This window comes from Chrysochloris asiatica, unplaced genomic scaffold, assembly GCF_000296735.1.
Source record: "Chrysochloris asiatica unplaced genomic scaffold, ChrAsi1.0 scaffold00007, whole genome shotgun sequence".
In the NCBI taxonomy this organism is placed as follows: Eukaryota; Metazoa; Chordata; class Mammalia; order Afrosoricida; family Chrysochloridae; genus Chrysochloris; species Chrysochloris asiatica.
Genome location: NW_006408525.1, coordinates 5828086 through 5844560, shown reverse-complemented (window position 1 = coordinate 5844560; position 16475 = coordinate 5828086). Strand labels below are relative to the sequence as shown.

Below are 16475 nucleotides of genomic sequence, written 5' to 3'. Positions count from 1 at the left end.
GGGGCAGCTCTCCTTTTTCCTTATGGGGTCACTAGGAGTCAAAATGGACTCCACGACATGTAACAAGAGTCTGGGTCTTTAAATGCTACAGCTGAACTTGACCCACTAGTGTCCGAATCTCAGCAGCCTGTCAGGAGTTCTCTGGGACAATGAAGAGCCACAGCTCTCCTCCATGGGGGTCAAAGCTGCAGAGAAACTTCCAGAGGAGACAGCTCCTTGTATAGATAACATCACTCCAAAATGACACAGAGGGCAGAAAGAGAGAAATCCTAGTCTACAGGAGCACCTGGCGAAGCTTTGAATAAAGGCAGACTTGTAGGCTACACATTCTCTGCTCAGCTAAAGGTACTATAGGTGACCTTGAAGAAATCCCTTTCTTTTTCTGAGCTCAGTCTTATGCATGTAACAACATTCCTTATCTGGTAAACAAGGAAATGTTATAAAAGAAAGTGATATTAAAGTTAAAAAAAAAAAACCCCAACAGTTTTAACTTTATGGGCTTTCTTCCTTATCCCAGGAAAGCAATTTGCTTTGATTGGTTAAATACTTAAGACGTTAGAGGTAAGAACTAGACCACCCTCACCCACAGAGCTCCGGAATATCTCACCTATAAGAACATGTAACCATACCTCAACCTTGAGACTGAAAAATAAGCATGAAAAAGGCTGGAATCTTATTAAGATTCAGAGTACAAACACAACTAGCTGTTTAAAAGATCTATGTAATCACATTTTCTATGTTGAAAGAAATTTCTCTATAAAAACAGTAAGATGGGGGTGGGGGAGTGGACCTTGTAAAATTATTTCTATATCCATAACAGGTGTGCCTTTCTTTACACAAAAGCATTCTTGAAAAACTGTGTAAATCAGATTCTGTTTTAAATGCCTTAAGGGAGCTATTTAGAAGGAACCCTGTAGTGAATCCTTTGGTAAAGCAAATAATCCTTTTGTAATGGGAATAATTTCTCCCAATGTATCTAGTTTTTATAAAATCCCATTTTCATATATCTGCTTTTCTTCAAAGGGGGCCATACCTATCTAAATACAACTGTATTTGCATATTGATTTTAACAGCAATCTTCTCAAGGGATGTTTAACCCTAAAGTTCCTTGCACATTTTTTTTTTCCTGTTCATATTTTTTAAAGTTATTTGAGTTGAAATCAGATTTCCAATAAAATTATTAAAACAAAGCATCATTCCTTTTGTAACCCTGGTCTCCTGTGCCCACATGCAAACACACACACAGAGGAGTCAGGAAATAGCATAGAATTTTAAATTCTCATAGGAATTATGCCATGGCAGTGTACTATTTCCTTTCCTCAATTTTTCTCCCCGAGTCTGGCAAGTTGAGGACCATGAATCTGGATCACATAGGGCCAAATGGGGAAGAGACATATTGTTGATCACAGCCTTCAGGCAGGCAAAAGCTCACGTCTACTCCAACAAAGTGCTCATCAGGACCTTCTGGCCTAACAGAATTGTGAATAGCTGCTTCCTGGAAGGAGGCAAACCGGTGGTTTTAGAAATATAATCAGATTAATAGACAAAAATGACCCCTACTCCTCCCCCCCTCAATATATCACTCTTGCACTCCAACTGTATCAAGCTGAACAGCTTTCTGAATCAATGTGATAGAGATGGGTTTCTAGCTGCAGTTACGTTACGGGCAAAGGCAAGATCCCATAATATCTACCTTCATGATATTAAATGTATGTTGTTTATCATCAGCCAACAACCTACTACAGACCCAATGCTTGGTGGCCACATTGCTGGCACAGGACACTAGTGTATAACAGGTGCCAAGGGGGGGCTGCCACTTCCTAGGGATGAATATTGGAATGTCTCCATTTTTCATTCAAGGAAACAACATTCTGCCTCAAACAAGCCCTTTGGCTCTTTTCATTTTATAACATCTTGAAAATGAACAAAAAAGAGATGGGAAACTATATACAGCTCAGATACTCTGGTCACCTCTGCCAGAAAAGCAATTTAACCTGAGTCCCCTTAACCCAAGGGAAGTCTTCAGAAGATGACATTCCTGAAGATTTTTAAGGACATATTTATCCTTATCCACAGCCACAATGTACCAGGGGCACCTTGGACCAGAAGGCAAGCAGAATGCTGGGTAGGACCAGCCAATGGCCTGAAGCAGCTTAGCAGTACTGCCACTGCCTGTGCTCCCAGAGCATGTTCCATGTGGACACAGCCAGGGTGCTGGATGACAGGCTGCCCAGCTGTCTAGAAATGGGGCCGTGACTGAGATGTGTCTGCCTTGAGCAGAATAAAATTCCACTAAGTGTCTTCTTTGCCCAGGTTTTCCTTGTATTGAGAGAGGACGTTGCTTCATATGTAGACTGGACATTTCTCATTCTAAGTTGATTTATCATTTCCTTCTGCACACAAAGGAGTGTAAGAATTCAGGAGAGGATTGGGGGTCACAGCTCTAGAGACCCAGCTAGGAAAGCTGTCTGTCCCATGGCTCCTGACTCTAGAAGGAAGTAGGATGTCACAGAGACACAAAGAGGCCTTGGAAGGCTGGGACTCTATTTCCAGAGAAGGAATCAATTTCATTAAGCCAACTAGAGTGGTAGGATGTAACCTTCTCTGCACTGACTCGACAAAGCCCCAGTTCTGAGGATACAGGGTCAGAATTGGTGCAGGCTTGCAAGATTTTGGAATCTGCTTAATTCACTTTTCCTTCTGGCATGAGTCTCCCCATTATCTCTACTAGGAATCAATGTATTTTTATACTCTGTGATCATAGAACTGTAAACTAGTAGCAATTCACCACATTTTGACCCAAACTAACTGTAATATGACTGACAAAAAGCCATTAAAATATTCAAAATTCTAAAAAGGAGATGAATTCACTCAAATCACAGCACAAAGTTAAATCAAAAGGAGAAGAAGCTGTTAAGAAATTAGGTATTTCTCATTACCCTTAGAGATGAAACAGTAATTTAGATTTTGAATCCAGTCAGTCAATGCACTGGCTTGTCACAGTGATCTGTGGGCATGCACCCCAATGCAGAGAGAGGCTGACGGGATGAGATCAGGTACACAAGATAACATCCATTACGATAGGTTTTTCCTCCACCAGATTTTTCTCAGTGGAATTGACTTTAGGTCACAAAGAAAATGAATGAATCCTAGTCTTATTTAGATCAGGCTCAGTATTCAGCCAAAGAAATCCTAAGGAAAGGCAGAAGAGAGGGAACAAGAACCCCATTCTGAGTTCTAGCTGTCCATTTATTTTGTATCTTGATTTTGGTAGCCCTTCTTTTTGTCTGATTTCCCAATATGGAAACTAAGGTCATTTTCACCTACTTAGTGAAAATAAAAATTGGTCAGATTCTAGTTCTAAGCATTGTGAAAGGAGCCAAAAGTGAAACTCCTTGGATTCACAGTATGTAATGAACCCCTGGATCTGCTGGTGAGGGGGTGTGTGTGATCCGTCTGAGAGACAGGACCACTTCTCTTCATTTCTTTTATACTTCCTGTATTACCTTCAGCCATGGGTCTGAGTGAGCCACAGAGATGGTGCAATACCAAACAAACATGGCCATCTGCTTTATCTAATGATTAAGACTGCAAGGAAATGATGAGTCTTTATGTCTAAAAAATGCTTTACAAATTCAGAGCAAATGTATATTCATCTTTCCTCACACATTCTCCACTGTACAGATGAAGAAACTGATGTTCAGAGAAGTTGAACAGTTTACCTGTATACAATATATCCAAGACTTGTACAGAGACACTGTTATTCCAGATCTACGACTCCTGCTCCCAAGCTGCCTTGGGCCAGAATGTGATTCACACATAGCACTTAGCAGACAGGATTCTTCCTCTAGTGCCATTTTGGTCAAGGTTAAATAAATACAGTTTTCTTGAATATGGATAGGAAATTGGTAATGAGATGATTTGTAACAAATGATTAAACGGTCATCACTTGGGACTCTCCTCCCTCTCTCCTTCCTGTGCTTGAAAAGTTAAAAGGTGCTGGGCGAAGGTGGAAGCAGTATCACTTTCCTTCGAGGAAAAGGAGCTTCAGCCCCACACCCCTCACCCTCCAGTCCTGTGCAAACAGATGTCAGAGAGGATCCCTCTTACTACCACCCAGTTACTCTGAAGGGATGATACCAGCCACTGGGGGGTTAAAAAGAGGCAGTGACCCCCGTTAATGAGTAGGAATTCAGCCGGCGTGCAAGATAAATGGAGCGCCCTCTGCTTCTGCTAGAGTCAGCATGAACTGCGGCCCTGCGGCTTGTTTGTGGCAAATGGAGTGCGCGAAATATCAAAGGGCAGTGATGCAGAAGAAGACCGACTTTGACAAATTTTAAATTGGCCAGAAAGAAAACCAGCAGAAAAAAAAAAAAGAAAAGAAAATTATGCAATTCACTGTGTCCTGCAATTGTTGCATTGCTGACTTTGTACAGAATTAGTGGCATACATAGCAGCAACGATCACTAGATGCTGGGAGCAATTATGAGCCATCTAAGTGAGATGCTTATCAGTGGCTGAAGCTTTTAGAGCTCTCTCCCTGTACAGTTGTAAGTAACTTGCTCTTGAGCTGCAGTTACTTTAATTAAAGTGTATGGGGTTGGTCAGAAGTAATTATCCTGTTTGGAGAAGAGAGAGAGAGAGAATGGAAACCACCTCAACAACTCAGGGTAGCAATAGATTTTAGAAACAACATTGCCAATTTCTTGTTGCATGTATGCATTTCCAGTAAAAGGATCAGACTGTGGTAGGTTAGAGTAATTGGTGGTTGTTACCTAATGGCAAACAGTGGGACACAAACAGGGCTTATTATAAACCCACACCCCCCCTCTGGCAGTGGGCACCCTGGCTTAGGGCTACTGATGCCTGGATGTGCAGCTGCTAGGGTGCAGTCCACGCTCAAGTTTTTCACAATTCTAAATAGTGAGAGTATAAACAGTTCAAAAATGGCATTTTGGAATACAAATGAGCTAGCATATCTCTTTTTACTCCTTCTATTTACTGAGTTTCACTACTTCTTAAAAACAATCTCTTTTTTTCTATTAGAAAAACAAAAACAAAAGAACCTCCAGCAATTGTCTTCACTAATGTAGCAAGGAATCAACCTGGGCAGGAAATCAGATTAAATGAATCTGAAACTCACTCAACTATAGCGTGACTATAGACTCAACACAGAGCTCCGATAGTTTTCTCTTACTGTAAGTGCCTTCCGAAAGCTCCCAAACAAATGACCAACAGGGTAATGGCAAGAAGCATCAAACAGGAATGCTTCCAGAGCTATTGCTACAACCACCTCTGTTGGGAAGCACACAGTGCACAATCTTTACTTCGATTTCTCTAGTGCAGGGTGAACCCAGAGCACTGTCTTGGTAGGTGCTCCACCTTCTGATTCTCACATCTTTTAGAGACAAGCCTGCCTGTCCAAAAGGACAAGCAGAAAGAGGGTACATTCTCTACCTGATTAGGCTGCCCCCAACAGCAACTCCTAGCAAATCATTCTTTACAAGGACATCCACAGGCCTAGAAAGATGGGCTATTTGAACTATAAGGAAAAATCAAAAGAAAAAGCAGGTGACTTTTGCTTCTTTTAGGGCAAACTTTCCCTTCTATTACATACACGATTTTATTCTACCAGGATTCTTACTTACCATGTCGAAGACAGTAAATAAAGATTATCATGAATTTGATCAAATGCTTCAATGCCTCCTCCTCCGGCCTATGAATGCACTCATTACAAATCAGCTGAATGGCTCATTGATTTGCCAGGAGGACAAGCAGACATACCCAATCGCTCAGCCAAGTGAATGTAGACTGGGTCCACCCGACGCATGGTTTTCACCAAATCCTTTTTGCGGAATTTGATTTCTACTGTCCCTTCTGGTTCCAGAACCGATCCCCTAGATCATAGAAAACAAAACAGAAATAGAGGCACTTTAAAGGAAAGAGAAGAATGAAACCAATTTTAATTTGTGGACCAGGAAATAAATTCATTGTGGTTTTGGCCACCATGGTTCACCAAAGAAACCTGAAGGAGAGATGCAGGCACCATGTGAGGTATGAGAAAGGCCTGGCAAAAAGCAAAGTAATTCTCATTACCATACCAGTCTACTTCCATCTCAAAGGAGAAGAATACAGATTCCACCACCTACAGCTGACAAGGGTGACAGGAATCACATTGCTTTCCATGGGAATTTGGGGGTAGAGTGGAGATGATGCAGGTACAGTGGCAGGAAATAACCTCCAACACTTAGACTATAGAATGAAGCAACAAGGATGATGTGTTTGACACCACAACCATCACTGTCAACCTGCTAGTAGAACTCTGGTCAGACACAGTAGATAAGGACAAGTTACAGGGAAAACATTCTGGCTACTGCCATGAAAATGATCTAAGTAAAAAGTGCAGGGGTTACTTTGAGGCATACCAATTTGAGGCATACCAAGGCTAGTCTACTATCAAGAATTTTGCTCCAAACACTTCTAAACTTAAAAAAAAAAAAAATTGTTCCAGTCTGTTTCAACTCATTTTATGGAGTTTCCAAGGAACAGCTGGTGAGTTTGAACTGCCACCCTTGCGGTTCAGTGCACTTTATCCCACAGTGCTGCAGTCCAGTGCTTATCCTACAGCGCCACACCAGGACTCAATGTACATATTAAGCTTTAGTGATATATGTAATAAATTTAATATATATTGTAATACATATTATATATTTAAATATACATTATAATACTCTGTGTTGTGTGTATATATGTGTGTGTGTGTGTGTGTGTGTATATATATATATATATATATATGGAGCTCTGGTAGTGTAGTGGTTATGAATCGGGCTGCGAACCTTACGGTCAGCGGTTTGAAACTACCAGCCGCTCCACGGGAGAAAGATGAGACTTTCTACTCCCGTAAAGATTTACACCCTTGGAAACCCTGTACAGGGTCGCTATGGGTCGTAACCGATTCGACGGCACTTAACAACAACAACAACATATATATATATATATACACATACATACATACATACATATATTTGTGGTGTGGCACTATAGGCTAAGCACTGGACTGCCAATGCAGGGTTGAAGGTTCAAACCCATCAGCCACTCCTTGGAAACCCCATGCAGAGTCGCTATGAGTCACAACTGACTTGACAGCACTCAACATGTACATGTCCCATTGTTAAGGGCTAACAGATATAGGAAGTTAAATAAGTCTATTAAGTGGTAGACCTGGAATGGAAACCATTCTGGTTCCAAAGTCTGAAGAGGAATTGTCTCTGATCTAGTATCAGATCAAACCTAGGTTTATCACCAGTTAACCAACTGCCATTTCCAACATCTGGCAACTCCTTATGTGTCAGAGGAGAGCTGTGCTCCACAGGGTTTCCAATGGCTGATTTTTTTTAAGTAGATACCCAGGTCTTTCTTCCTGCCTCTGGGAGGACTTGAAACTTCAACAATTTAGTTAGCAACCAAGCACACTAACCATTTGCTAGATGCAGGGACTCCCAAATCTAGGTCAGACTTTACAAAAATCAAATTCCTAAGTATAGAACACAGCCTATTGACTGACAGAAAACTAATGGATTCTCCTAAGCAGCATTTGAAATGAGTGGAAGGCTGAGCTTGGGGGTGGGGTGGGGGGGAAAGAAGCAAATGCTCTAATAAACTGGTTGGATGTAGGAAAATAGCATGGAAATATACTTCTAAGTTTAACTACCAAAGTGTTGAGAAGAGATCATGAAAGACAACTAGATTTGACATGTTTTGCACAGTATTTCGGGTGCCACTCCACCACACCCAGGATTCTCCCTCTAGTTCTTTGGGTGCTGCAAACACTGTGCTCTCTAAGCCTCCTGGAGGACCAGACATGAGACACTGGACTCTCAGGGAAGGGAGAGTTTGGGTTTGGAATCACAGAGACTGATGGGCTGTTATGCACTAGAATGAGCACCCAGCTCATTTTACAGATTCACAGCAGCAGCCCACGGAGAGTGAGGGACTGACTGCTCAAGGTTTCTCACTAGGCAGTGGCAGAGCTGCAGTCTAACAACTCACATTTCTTTCACTCCAACTACTTTTAAGTTCCCTCTGCCATGAACCTAAGAAAGAGATGTGACTATCTCAAAATGAGTTAAAAGGGGGAAGAACTTTTTGAGTTTGGCGGCACTTGGAAGAAAGAACTTGATGGTAGAAGAATCTGGGTGAGGGGTTCTCATTGAGAAAGTTTCACTGGCCTGGTTTCCTTCTCATGCCAGCAGACGCTATTTAGAAAGCCTATTTTTCTGACCATGGAGTCCTTTAGGAATAGACAGACTCAAAGTTCTCTTGGTTATAATATTCTCCAAGAGGAAACCAACAATGAGAAGGTTTCTGGAGGCAATGAAGTGAAATAAGGAAGGTACACTACCTGCTTTCTCGGTCGGCATACATCTCCATGTGCCTGGGGTTGATGGTGGGGTCAATCACAACCCAGGAGCCACCACGCAGCTCAGCCTGAGGAGGAATGTAAACCATCACAGGTTGGGAGCACTCCCGCAAGCTGTCCACAATGTAAGCCCCAAACTTCAGAACTTGGTCGTACATATCTACAAAGAACAACAGAATGATAAATCATGATGTGTCTCCAAACACCATGGTAGACACAGAAAATAATATGGGTATGGCACACTGACTCCATGATGAGGCTGCTCACAGCCAGAGGTGAGAGGTGACAGGTCTGGGGGTTCGCAGCACTCCAGGTCCTGGTCTGCTACCCTGAAGACTAGGGAGTAAAAGAGAAATGCAATCCTCATCTCCTAGAAGAGGCCTACCAGATTACATATCCATTTTTTATCCTCCCTGAATTTCTGAACGCAGGTTTCACCACATTAATTCATAGTTGCTTTACAAACGTTGAGTATTTTTCATGTCAATATGTGATCTCTCCCACTACATTAAGTTTTCTGACAGAAGAAACTATTCTAGCTCTTTTCAATTCCTCTCATGATACTCAGCATATGATGAGCTCTTAAAATGTGCTGCTAATGGAAATGAATCCTTCAAAAACTTTATCTTCAAAACCTGTATCTTTCAGCTTTGTATCCCCAGTGTCCTGCCCAGAGCCTGGAACAAACTTAGTGCTCAATAAGTGTCTGCTGAATAAAATGAACATGTATCCACATTGGAAATACCATCATGAAAAAGAAAAAAATTGTTTATTGCATTTTATCAGCATATCAGTGAGAGAGAGAAAAAAAATTTATTGTGCTACCCCTCTTCAGTCTGTTAAAGAGTACACTTTGTAATTCTCCCAAGGACAGAAGCAGCCTGGAGAAAAGGGATGCATCAATAAAGTGGGTCCTTGGAAAGCAGAATCAGTTTTTTCCCAACATTTTATGGACTTCTTCCCACTTCCCAGTTCAGTGAAATCTAAACATCGCTAAGGCTTTAGGCAGTGTTTCCACATGTTTTATGAGTACTCTGGTGGAACCACAATGAATCCTTCCTAAACAAATAACAGTTTCAACTAGGTTTAAACTTTCCTATTGAAGAGAGGATCCCAATTTGGAATATATCAATTTTGGAAATCCAAAGCAAATTAACGTTTTTCAGGAAGTAAAGAGCAAACCAAATAGAAATTGCTTTCATATGTTGCTGTTAGGGTCTGTACCGTTGGTTCTGATTCATAGTGATGCATGTACAATAGAACGAAACGTGGTCTGCCCTGAGCCATCCTCATAATCATTGCTGTGTCTGAACCTGCTGTTGCAACCACTGTGGCAATCCATCTCATTGAGGATCTTCCTCTTTTTCACTGACCCTGTAACTTTACCAAGGATGACTGTTGTTCTACAGGAACTGTTCCCTCCTGATAACATGTCCAAAGTATGTGAGACAAAGTCCTGCCTTCCTTGCTTCTAGGGAGCTTTCAGTCTCTTCTTCCCAGACAGATTTGTATAATTCACAGGCTTCAATTCTTCTTCAGTCTTGCTTATTAACTTTTAAGTCTAAATAAGACTACTTGAAAAGACCATGGCTTGAGTCAGGTACACTTTAGTCCTTGCTTTTTAATTTAAAGAGGTTCCTTGCAGCAGATTTTCCAAATGCAGTACATCATTGGATTTGATAGCTGCTTCCATGGGTGCTAATTGTAGATTCAACTAAAATGAAATCCTTGACAACTTTAATCTTTTCTCTGCTCTTCATGATGGTGTTTATTGGTCCAGCTGTGTGAAATTTTGTTTTATGTTGAGCTGCAAACCATACTGAAAGCTGTACTCTTTGATCTCTTCATTTTCAGCAAGCTAAGTTGTATCATCTGCATATCACAAGTTGTTAATGATCTTTCTCCAATGCTGATGCTATGTTCTTCTTCATGTGGTCCAGCATCTCAGATAATTTGCCCAACATACGAATGAATAAATATGATGAAAGGACACACCTTTTCCTGATTTTAAACCATTCATCATCCCATTGTTCTATTCCAATGACTGCCTCTTTAGTTTATACACAGGTTCTACATGAGCATAATTAAGTGTTCTGGAATCCCATTATTCTCAATGTTATGCATAGTTTGCTATGATCCACAAAGTTGAATGCCTTTGTGTAGTTAATAAAATGCAGGCAAATATTTTGTGGAATTCTCTGCTTTCAGACAATATCTATCTGATGCCAGCAATGATATCCTTCATTCAACATCCTCTTTTCAATTTCTGGCAGTTCTCTGCTACAGCCATTTTTAAATCATCTTCAGCAAAACTTTATTTATGTGGCATTTTGTTGATAATTTCTGTATTCGGTTGGATTGCTTTTCTCTGGGATGGGCACAAATATGGATTTCTTCCAGTCAGTTGGTCTGATAGCTGTCCTCCAAATTTCTTGCATAGAGGAGTGCATCTAGTATTGCATCTGTTTGTTGAAACATTGCAATTTGTATTCCATCAATTCCTGGAGCCTTGTTTTTTGAACCAATGCCTTCAGTGCCATGTCACTGGTTCTTTATCATATGCTACCTTTAAAAATGTAGTTTTTGTTGTTAAGTGCTGTTGAGTCAGTTCTGACCCATAGTGGAACGGCGCGGATGGTGAGTTTGAATCACCGACCTTACAGTTTAAACCACTTTGCAGTCCAGCGCATTAACCTGCAGAACCACAGTAGGACTCCATTTTCTCCAAAGTAAAAATGGCTCTATATACAAACCATCAGTGAGTACACTTCACTGCAGGCATACGTCTTTCTCTAGTTCCCTGACCTGGCCACTCTGTGAAGACTTTAGTGAGGACTAGTTGATCCAAGAAAAACTCCCTACTGTATGTGAATGGGTATGGTCATATACTCTGTATATATGATCAGAAAGAAGACATTTATTCCTTTGGGAAGAAAGCAAAGACCAAAAAAATTTACTGCTAATTATACAACTGCTGTATGAAAAGCAAGAAATAAAGGACTTTAAGCACTTTACACTAATTCTGTGGTTATAAAAATAATTGCTCAGTTCAAATTATTTTAAGTAAATTAATTCTTTAGTGGGTATTTCAACTAGTGCTACATAATAAAATAATTGTGTAATTAGCAGTACATTTTTCATTGCTGGCAAGAGTACAGTTTCAGAACAGAGAGGAGAGGCCATCAACACTGCCATGCACAGAAAAGAAATGAAAGGCACAGATAAGAGAAAAAACAGTAAGAAATGGTACCAAAAAGGCATTTTATCTAAAAAAGAAAAAAGTAATAAATGAGAGGTAAATGCTAGTGTGGCACTGTAGGATTAGCACTGAACTACTAACCACAAGGTTGGCAATTCAAGTCCACCAGCCATTACTTAGAAACCCTATACAGGGTTGCTTTGTGTTGGAACTGACTACAAGGCTCTTAACAACAAACAACAACAATAATACATAAAGACAAAATATCCAGCCTCTTCACTTTTGTTTGATTAAAACCTTTCTCTGTATTACCTACAATTACCAAATCTAACTCCAAAACAGGGAGGAAGTTTATTTAAAATATACCTTATTTTTTAATGAAAAAAAAAATTGATTTCATAATGTAAACAAATAGTTTTGATTTGTTTAAATTGGGCTTATTGCCATTTGTTTTTGTGACATCAACTTCAGTTCTTATCATCATCATCATCATGATCATGGCTAACCTATTCTGTACCAGGTAACATAAGTACATAAGTCATGAAAACATCACATTGTTATGTCCAAGTTACAGGTGAGAAAACTGAGGGTTAGTTAAGTAAATAGGACAGATAGGACTTAAAACCTATATGGTTTGGGCTTCAGAGTCTACATTCCACTATCTCATTCTTAACTCATCTTTGTTGCTTGAGAAGAGAGCATTTCCAGCATCTAGTGGTGGCTCTATAGGAGAAACAATGGACCGCGAACCACAAAGTTGGCTGTTCGAGCCCACCAGCCACCACTCAGGCGAAAGATTCCATTTTTGCTCCCACAGAAATTCACAGCCTCAGAAGCCCAATACAGGGTTGCTATGAGTTGGAAAGAACTCAGTGGCATTTCACAACAAAAACTATGTAATGGCCAGGTAAAGAACCCTGAACAAATGACTGAAGAGCTCTAGATATTTTATAGTCAGAAATTGTACCAAAGACACTTCCAGCTTGTGAAGGCTGGTTCTTACCTCAAACAAGTATCTTCAGGTCCCAAGACTTTGAGTAGAAAAGGAACATCAAGTTTCATTAGAGCTGAAAAGTTTGGGACTCAAAGTCTAACAAAACAACACCAGCAGACATACAATCCAACCATTATAACCCGAAAAGCAGCAAAGGCTATTAAGGTATTTATTTAGTTTATTTATAAATAAATAAATAAACTAACTAACTAATTAACTAACTAACTAACTCTATAAACAGCCTACTCCTGCTAAACTGAAAATACCCCAAAGTACACATTTTCACAGGCAGGTTGAAGCACCTGGCAACCATTTGATAAACAATTTTTCTGAAATAAGTTTACATTTCAGAGAGACAGCAGAAGCACAGGCACCAGTGGCATGGAAGGGAGGAATCCCTAAGAGCTTAGGCTAAAAATCAGTCTAGGCAATTTTAAAGCAATGCATATACTGATTGTTGATTCCAAGGCCCTGAGAAACACTGCTGGGGAGGGAAAACACTGACAGATTCTTCACCGCTGAGGCAGGAGCTTGGAGCCTTGCAGCATTCTGGGCAAAGCATACCTACACGAATGGGAAACCACACACAGTCTTTGCAGTGTATTAGCACTCAGGCACCAAGCCAGTCGGGGGCCTTCACTGTTACACAATATGGTTAAACTGTGGCAATCATGTGTGCCAAACAAGAGAGCAGGGTGTTTCCACAGTGCCTCACACTCTTGAAATTGGAATAGATCTTATTGGCTTGGGTTAGACGCTGAAGGTAAACATTAGGCACATATAAGCTGCACACACATAATGTCTCTTATGAGTGCATTAAGGCTGGCTGACACTGTATTTCAACATATTTCAACATCTAACTATCAGAGATTTTAAAATAGACTTTCATTCCAGTTTAAGTTTTCAATAAAAAATTTTTTATTGTTATTTATAACCTGTCCCAGAAAAAAATAATAAGTATAACATGAAAAGCCAACTGAGAGTGACCCTGTAGCACCAGCAGTAAGGCAGCTTAATATCACTGGGATTTGCATCCTATCAAGCTATTCATGCTGAGGCTGGGACCCTGGTGCTAATTTCTAGTAAATTTCACGCTTGATGTCTCCCTGTTGTGGGTCATTGCCGGTTCGTCTAAATAAACTGCTTCCAAATGGCTCTTCCATCTAAATATTCAGCCAGTTTTTATAATTTAATTTTGCATTATGCTGAATAGCCTTCCGGCCAGATAGACCTCATTGGAAAAAGCACCAATACCATCTTGACATGCTTTTATTTATTTATTTATATTTTTACTGCTCAAATTAGACCTCCTAGGCCGACTTGTAAAGAGTTTTTTTTTTTTTTTTCCTTCTCCCCTTCCACTAATGTCAATTTTCAGCATAGCAAGAGCTGTCTCTAATCTTTTCCTACTCATTACACACAATTTTGGAGTCATTTTACCCACAGTGCAGCCGGCTCCTGGCTGTGTGTTTGTGTGCACTGAGGGATGGCATAATTGTTTATTTTCCCTCTCTGCATAATCCCCAGCCAGCATTGAAACCAAAACTGCAAACATCTCCCCAAGGGATGTGGAGAATGACAGAGGTTCTCAGCTTAGGTCCTTTTACATGAGATAATATGTAGGAAACATCCTGACCTGTATGTAAATACGAAAGGCGCTGTCTTCCACCTCCCCACCCCACTCCTGCTGCCCAGTCTCCTACTTCCCCACTTATTTCTGTACTTCCCAAAGCTTATTTTGCATTAAGTATGCATCAGCACCAAAATTCAGAAGACAGAACTGGTACTGATCTTTATCACGCTAGTAACGCATGTCAGCGCTCATGAAATTTCTGGTCATAATAACCCAGGTAAGTCCCAAAGCAGAGGGGAAGGCAGATAGAGAGTAACTTTCTAAGGAAAACCAGAAACCAGGTATACTATTTTGGGGATACTCTAGTAGATTTGGTTCTAGTCCTAGGCTTTAAAAACAACCAGCTGTACTTCAGGAAGTCAAAAAGATCTAAGTTCTTTCCATTTTTTAGTTAAATGATCTTGGGAAATTAATTTAACCTAAGCTTCAATTTCTGTAAAATGCAAACAACAATATGACATATCCCTTAGAGGTGCTAAGATACTACATATAAAATGGTCAGCACAGTTTGGTGAAAATAGCTCAAGGAATCTTAATTGTTGTTCTTATTGTTACAGGGCTAGCAGCCAATCTGGGGCTGAGCCAAAATACAAAGCAGAATTAAAGCTTTTCCTAGAAGCAGCACTACAGAAAATTTGAACTTTGAACTCCAGTGACGATAAAAGAGATAGGCTAACTCACACCTTAAGCATTGTCACTGGCTCCCAAGCAGAGAATAACTATGGAATAATATTCTTTCCCAGGTCTTAATGTGGATCATACAGCTAGGGAATTTGGGATCAAATACAATCTGATGCTAAATGAACCATATATATTTATATATAGATGGAAGAGGTTGCACCAGCCCATCACCTTCTATATATTGTCTTTTGAACACCTGATGTTTTGTTTATACTTTATTTATTATGGCTGTCTCATTCTGCCCAAGACATTTTTCTGAACTCCTGAGGCAATGTCTGTTGCTGATTTATTTTTGTTTTTTTTTTCTGAAGTAGCTAGCATAGTTCCTTGAACACAGAAACTCAGTAAATATAGGTAGGACTGCCTTGTTTAACCTATGCTCTCAATTTATGTTGGTATCTTCATTGATTTATTATCTTGGTCAAAAAATAATTCCCCTTGGTAGTCTAATAAACCATATAAACATAATTTGCATTTACAAACAAAGTCTCCCTCAAGAAAAATACAAACTGTAATAGTCTTTCAACAACTATGTGTAAAAACAAACTTCTCAACTTAAAAAAACAAACAAAAAAACAACTGCACTCATCTGTATTTTGCTAGGGAGGCCTGGCTGTCCAGGGCTTTTCCTATTCAGGTAAGGGAAAGTTGATGGCATAAGTTTTATAACACATAGGGGAGCCTGCCCAGGCTTTTCGTCCTTAAGAGGCTAGAGAGGCCTCTGGTCCCAAGGTACCTCAGGATGCTCTACTGAGAGTTCACTAGTTCACATTTTATACGCCCCCAGCACTCTCTGATTACTGTTTACTCCATCAGTATCAATTCCCTGCCCCAGCTATTCTGTTCTGTAGCCTGTGCTGCTACTTCAGAATTCTGAGTTCTTCCTAGATGAACAGGTTTTCACTCATCTGCATATTCGAATACTCTCCTGGGATGCAGTCTCTGGTCTTAGTAAGACCATTGATTTCTGGTCATTGCAAACAGAGTTTCACTACTGTAAGAGGTAGTGTGTCTCCTTTGGTTCTCCCTGTATTGTCCACAGTGGTTCAGTACATGGAGGGTTCTCAGTAAATGGCTGCGTAATCACTACATAATTCCCACAGCACAGAGCAGAGCCTTATAATAATGGAGCCACAAGCCCAAGGCTATTGTTGGATATACTACAACATTTCACAAACTGCCACTAAGAACAGTTTCTAGTACAGAATTTGTTCATTCTCCCACCCCACCCCCAAGTAAATGCCAATTTCAGTATCTACCTTGGTCATGACAGAACAGTAAAAAACAACATCTCAGAAAAGAAAGAAAGATAAGTACAACCATATTTCCCTAGTACCATCAGAAGGGTCCGTTATCCACCTATGAAAGCTAAAGCCATACTAGGAGCCAACCTAGACAACAACAATTGTTCTGAAATTTTATATGGAACTGTAAAATACTGCATTTCCCCAGACAAGTGGCAACTCAGAAGATATCATGGAGGGAGCATAATCTCTATGACAATCTCTAAGAAGCCTACAGAATTGGTTGTCAGGACACCCAGAGACTC

At 40.3% G+C, this 16475-nt stretch overlaps 1 protein-coding gene across 1 annotated transcript in view; it reads right to left on the bottom strand.

Annotated features, from left to right (window-relative positions):
• The window catches only part of ACACA (acetyl-CoA carboxylase alpha), a 336306-nt gene that overhangs the window by 23372 nt on the left and 296459 nt on the right, over positions 1 to 16475 (bottom strand). Inside the window, exons 51-52 of the mRNA XM_006832345.1 lie at positions 8402 to 8579; positions 5785 to 5897 (exon numbers count right to left, since the gene is read on the bottom strand). Coding sequence (XP_006832408.1) covers positions 5785 to 5897; positions 8402 to 8579 — 291 coding nt within the window. The remainder of the gene's footprint in view (positions 1 to 5784; positions 5898 to 8401; positions 8580 to 16475) is intronic.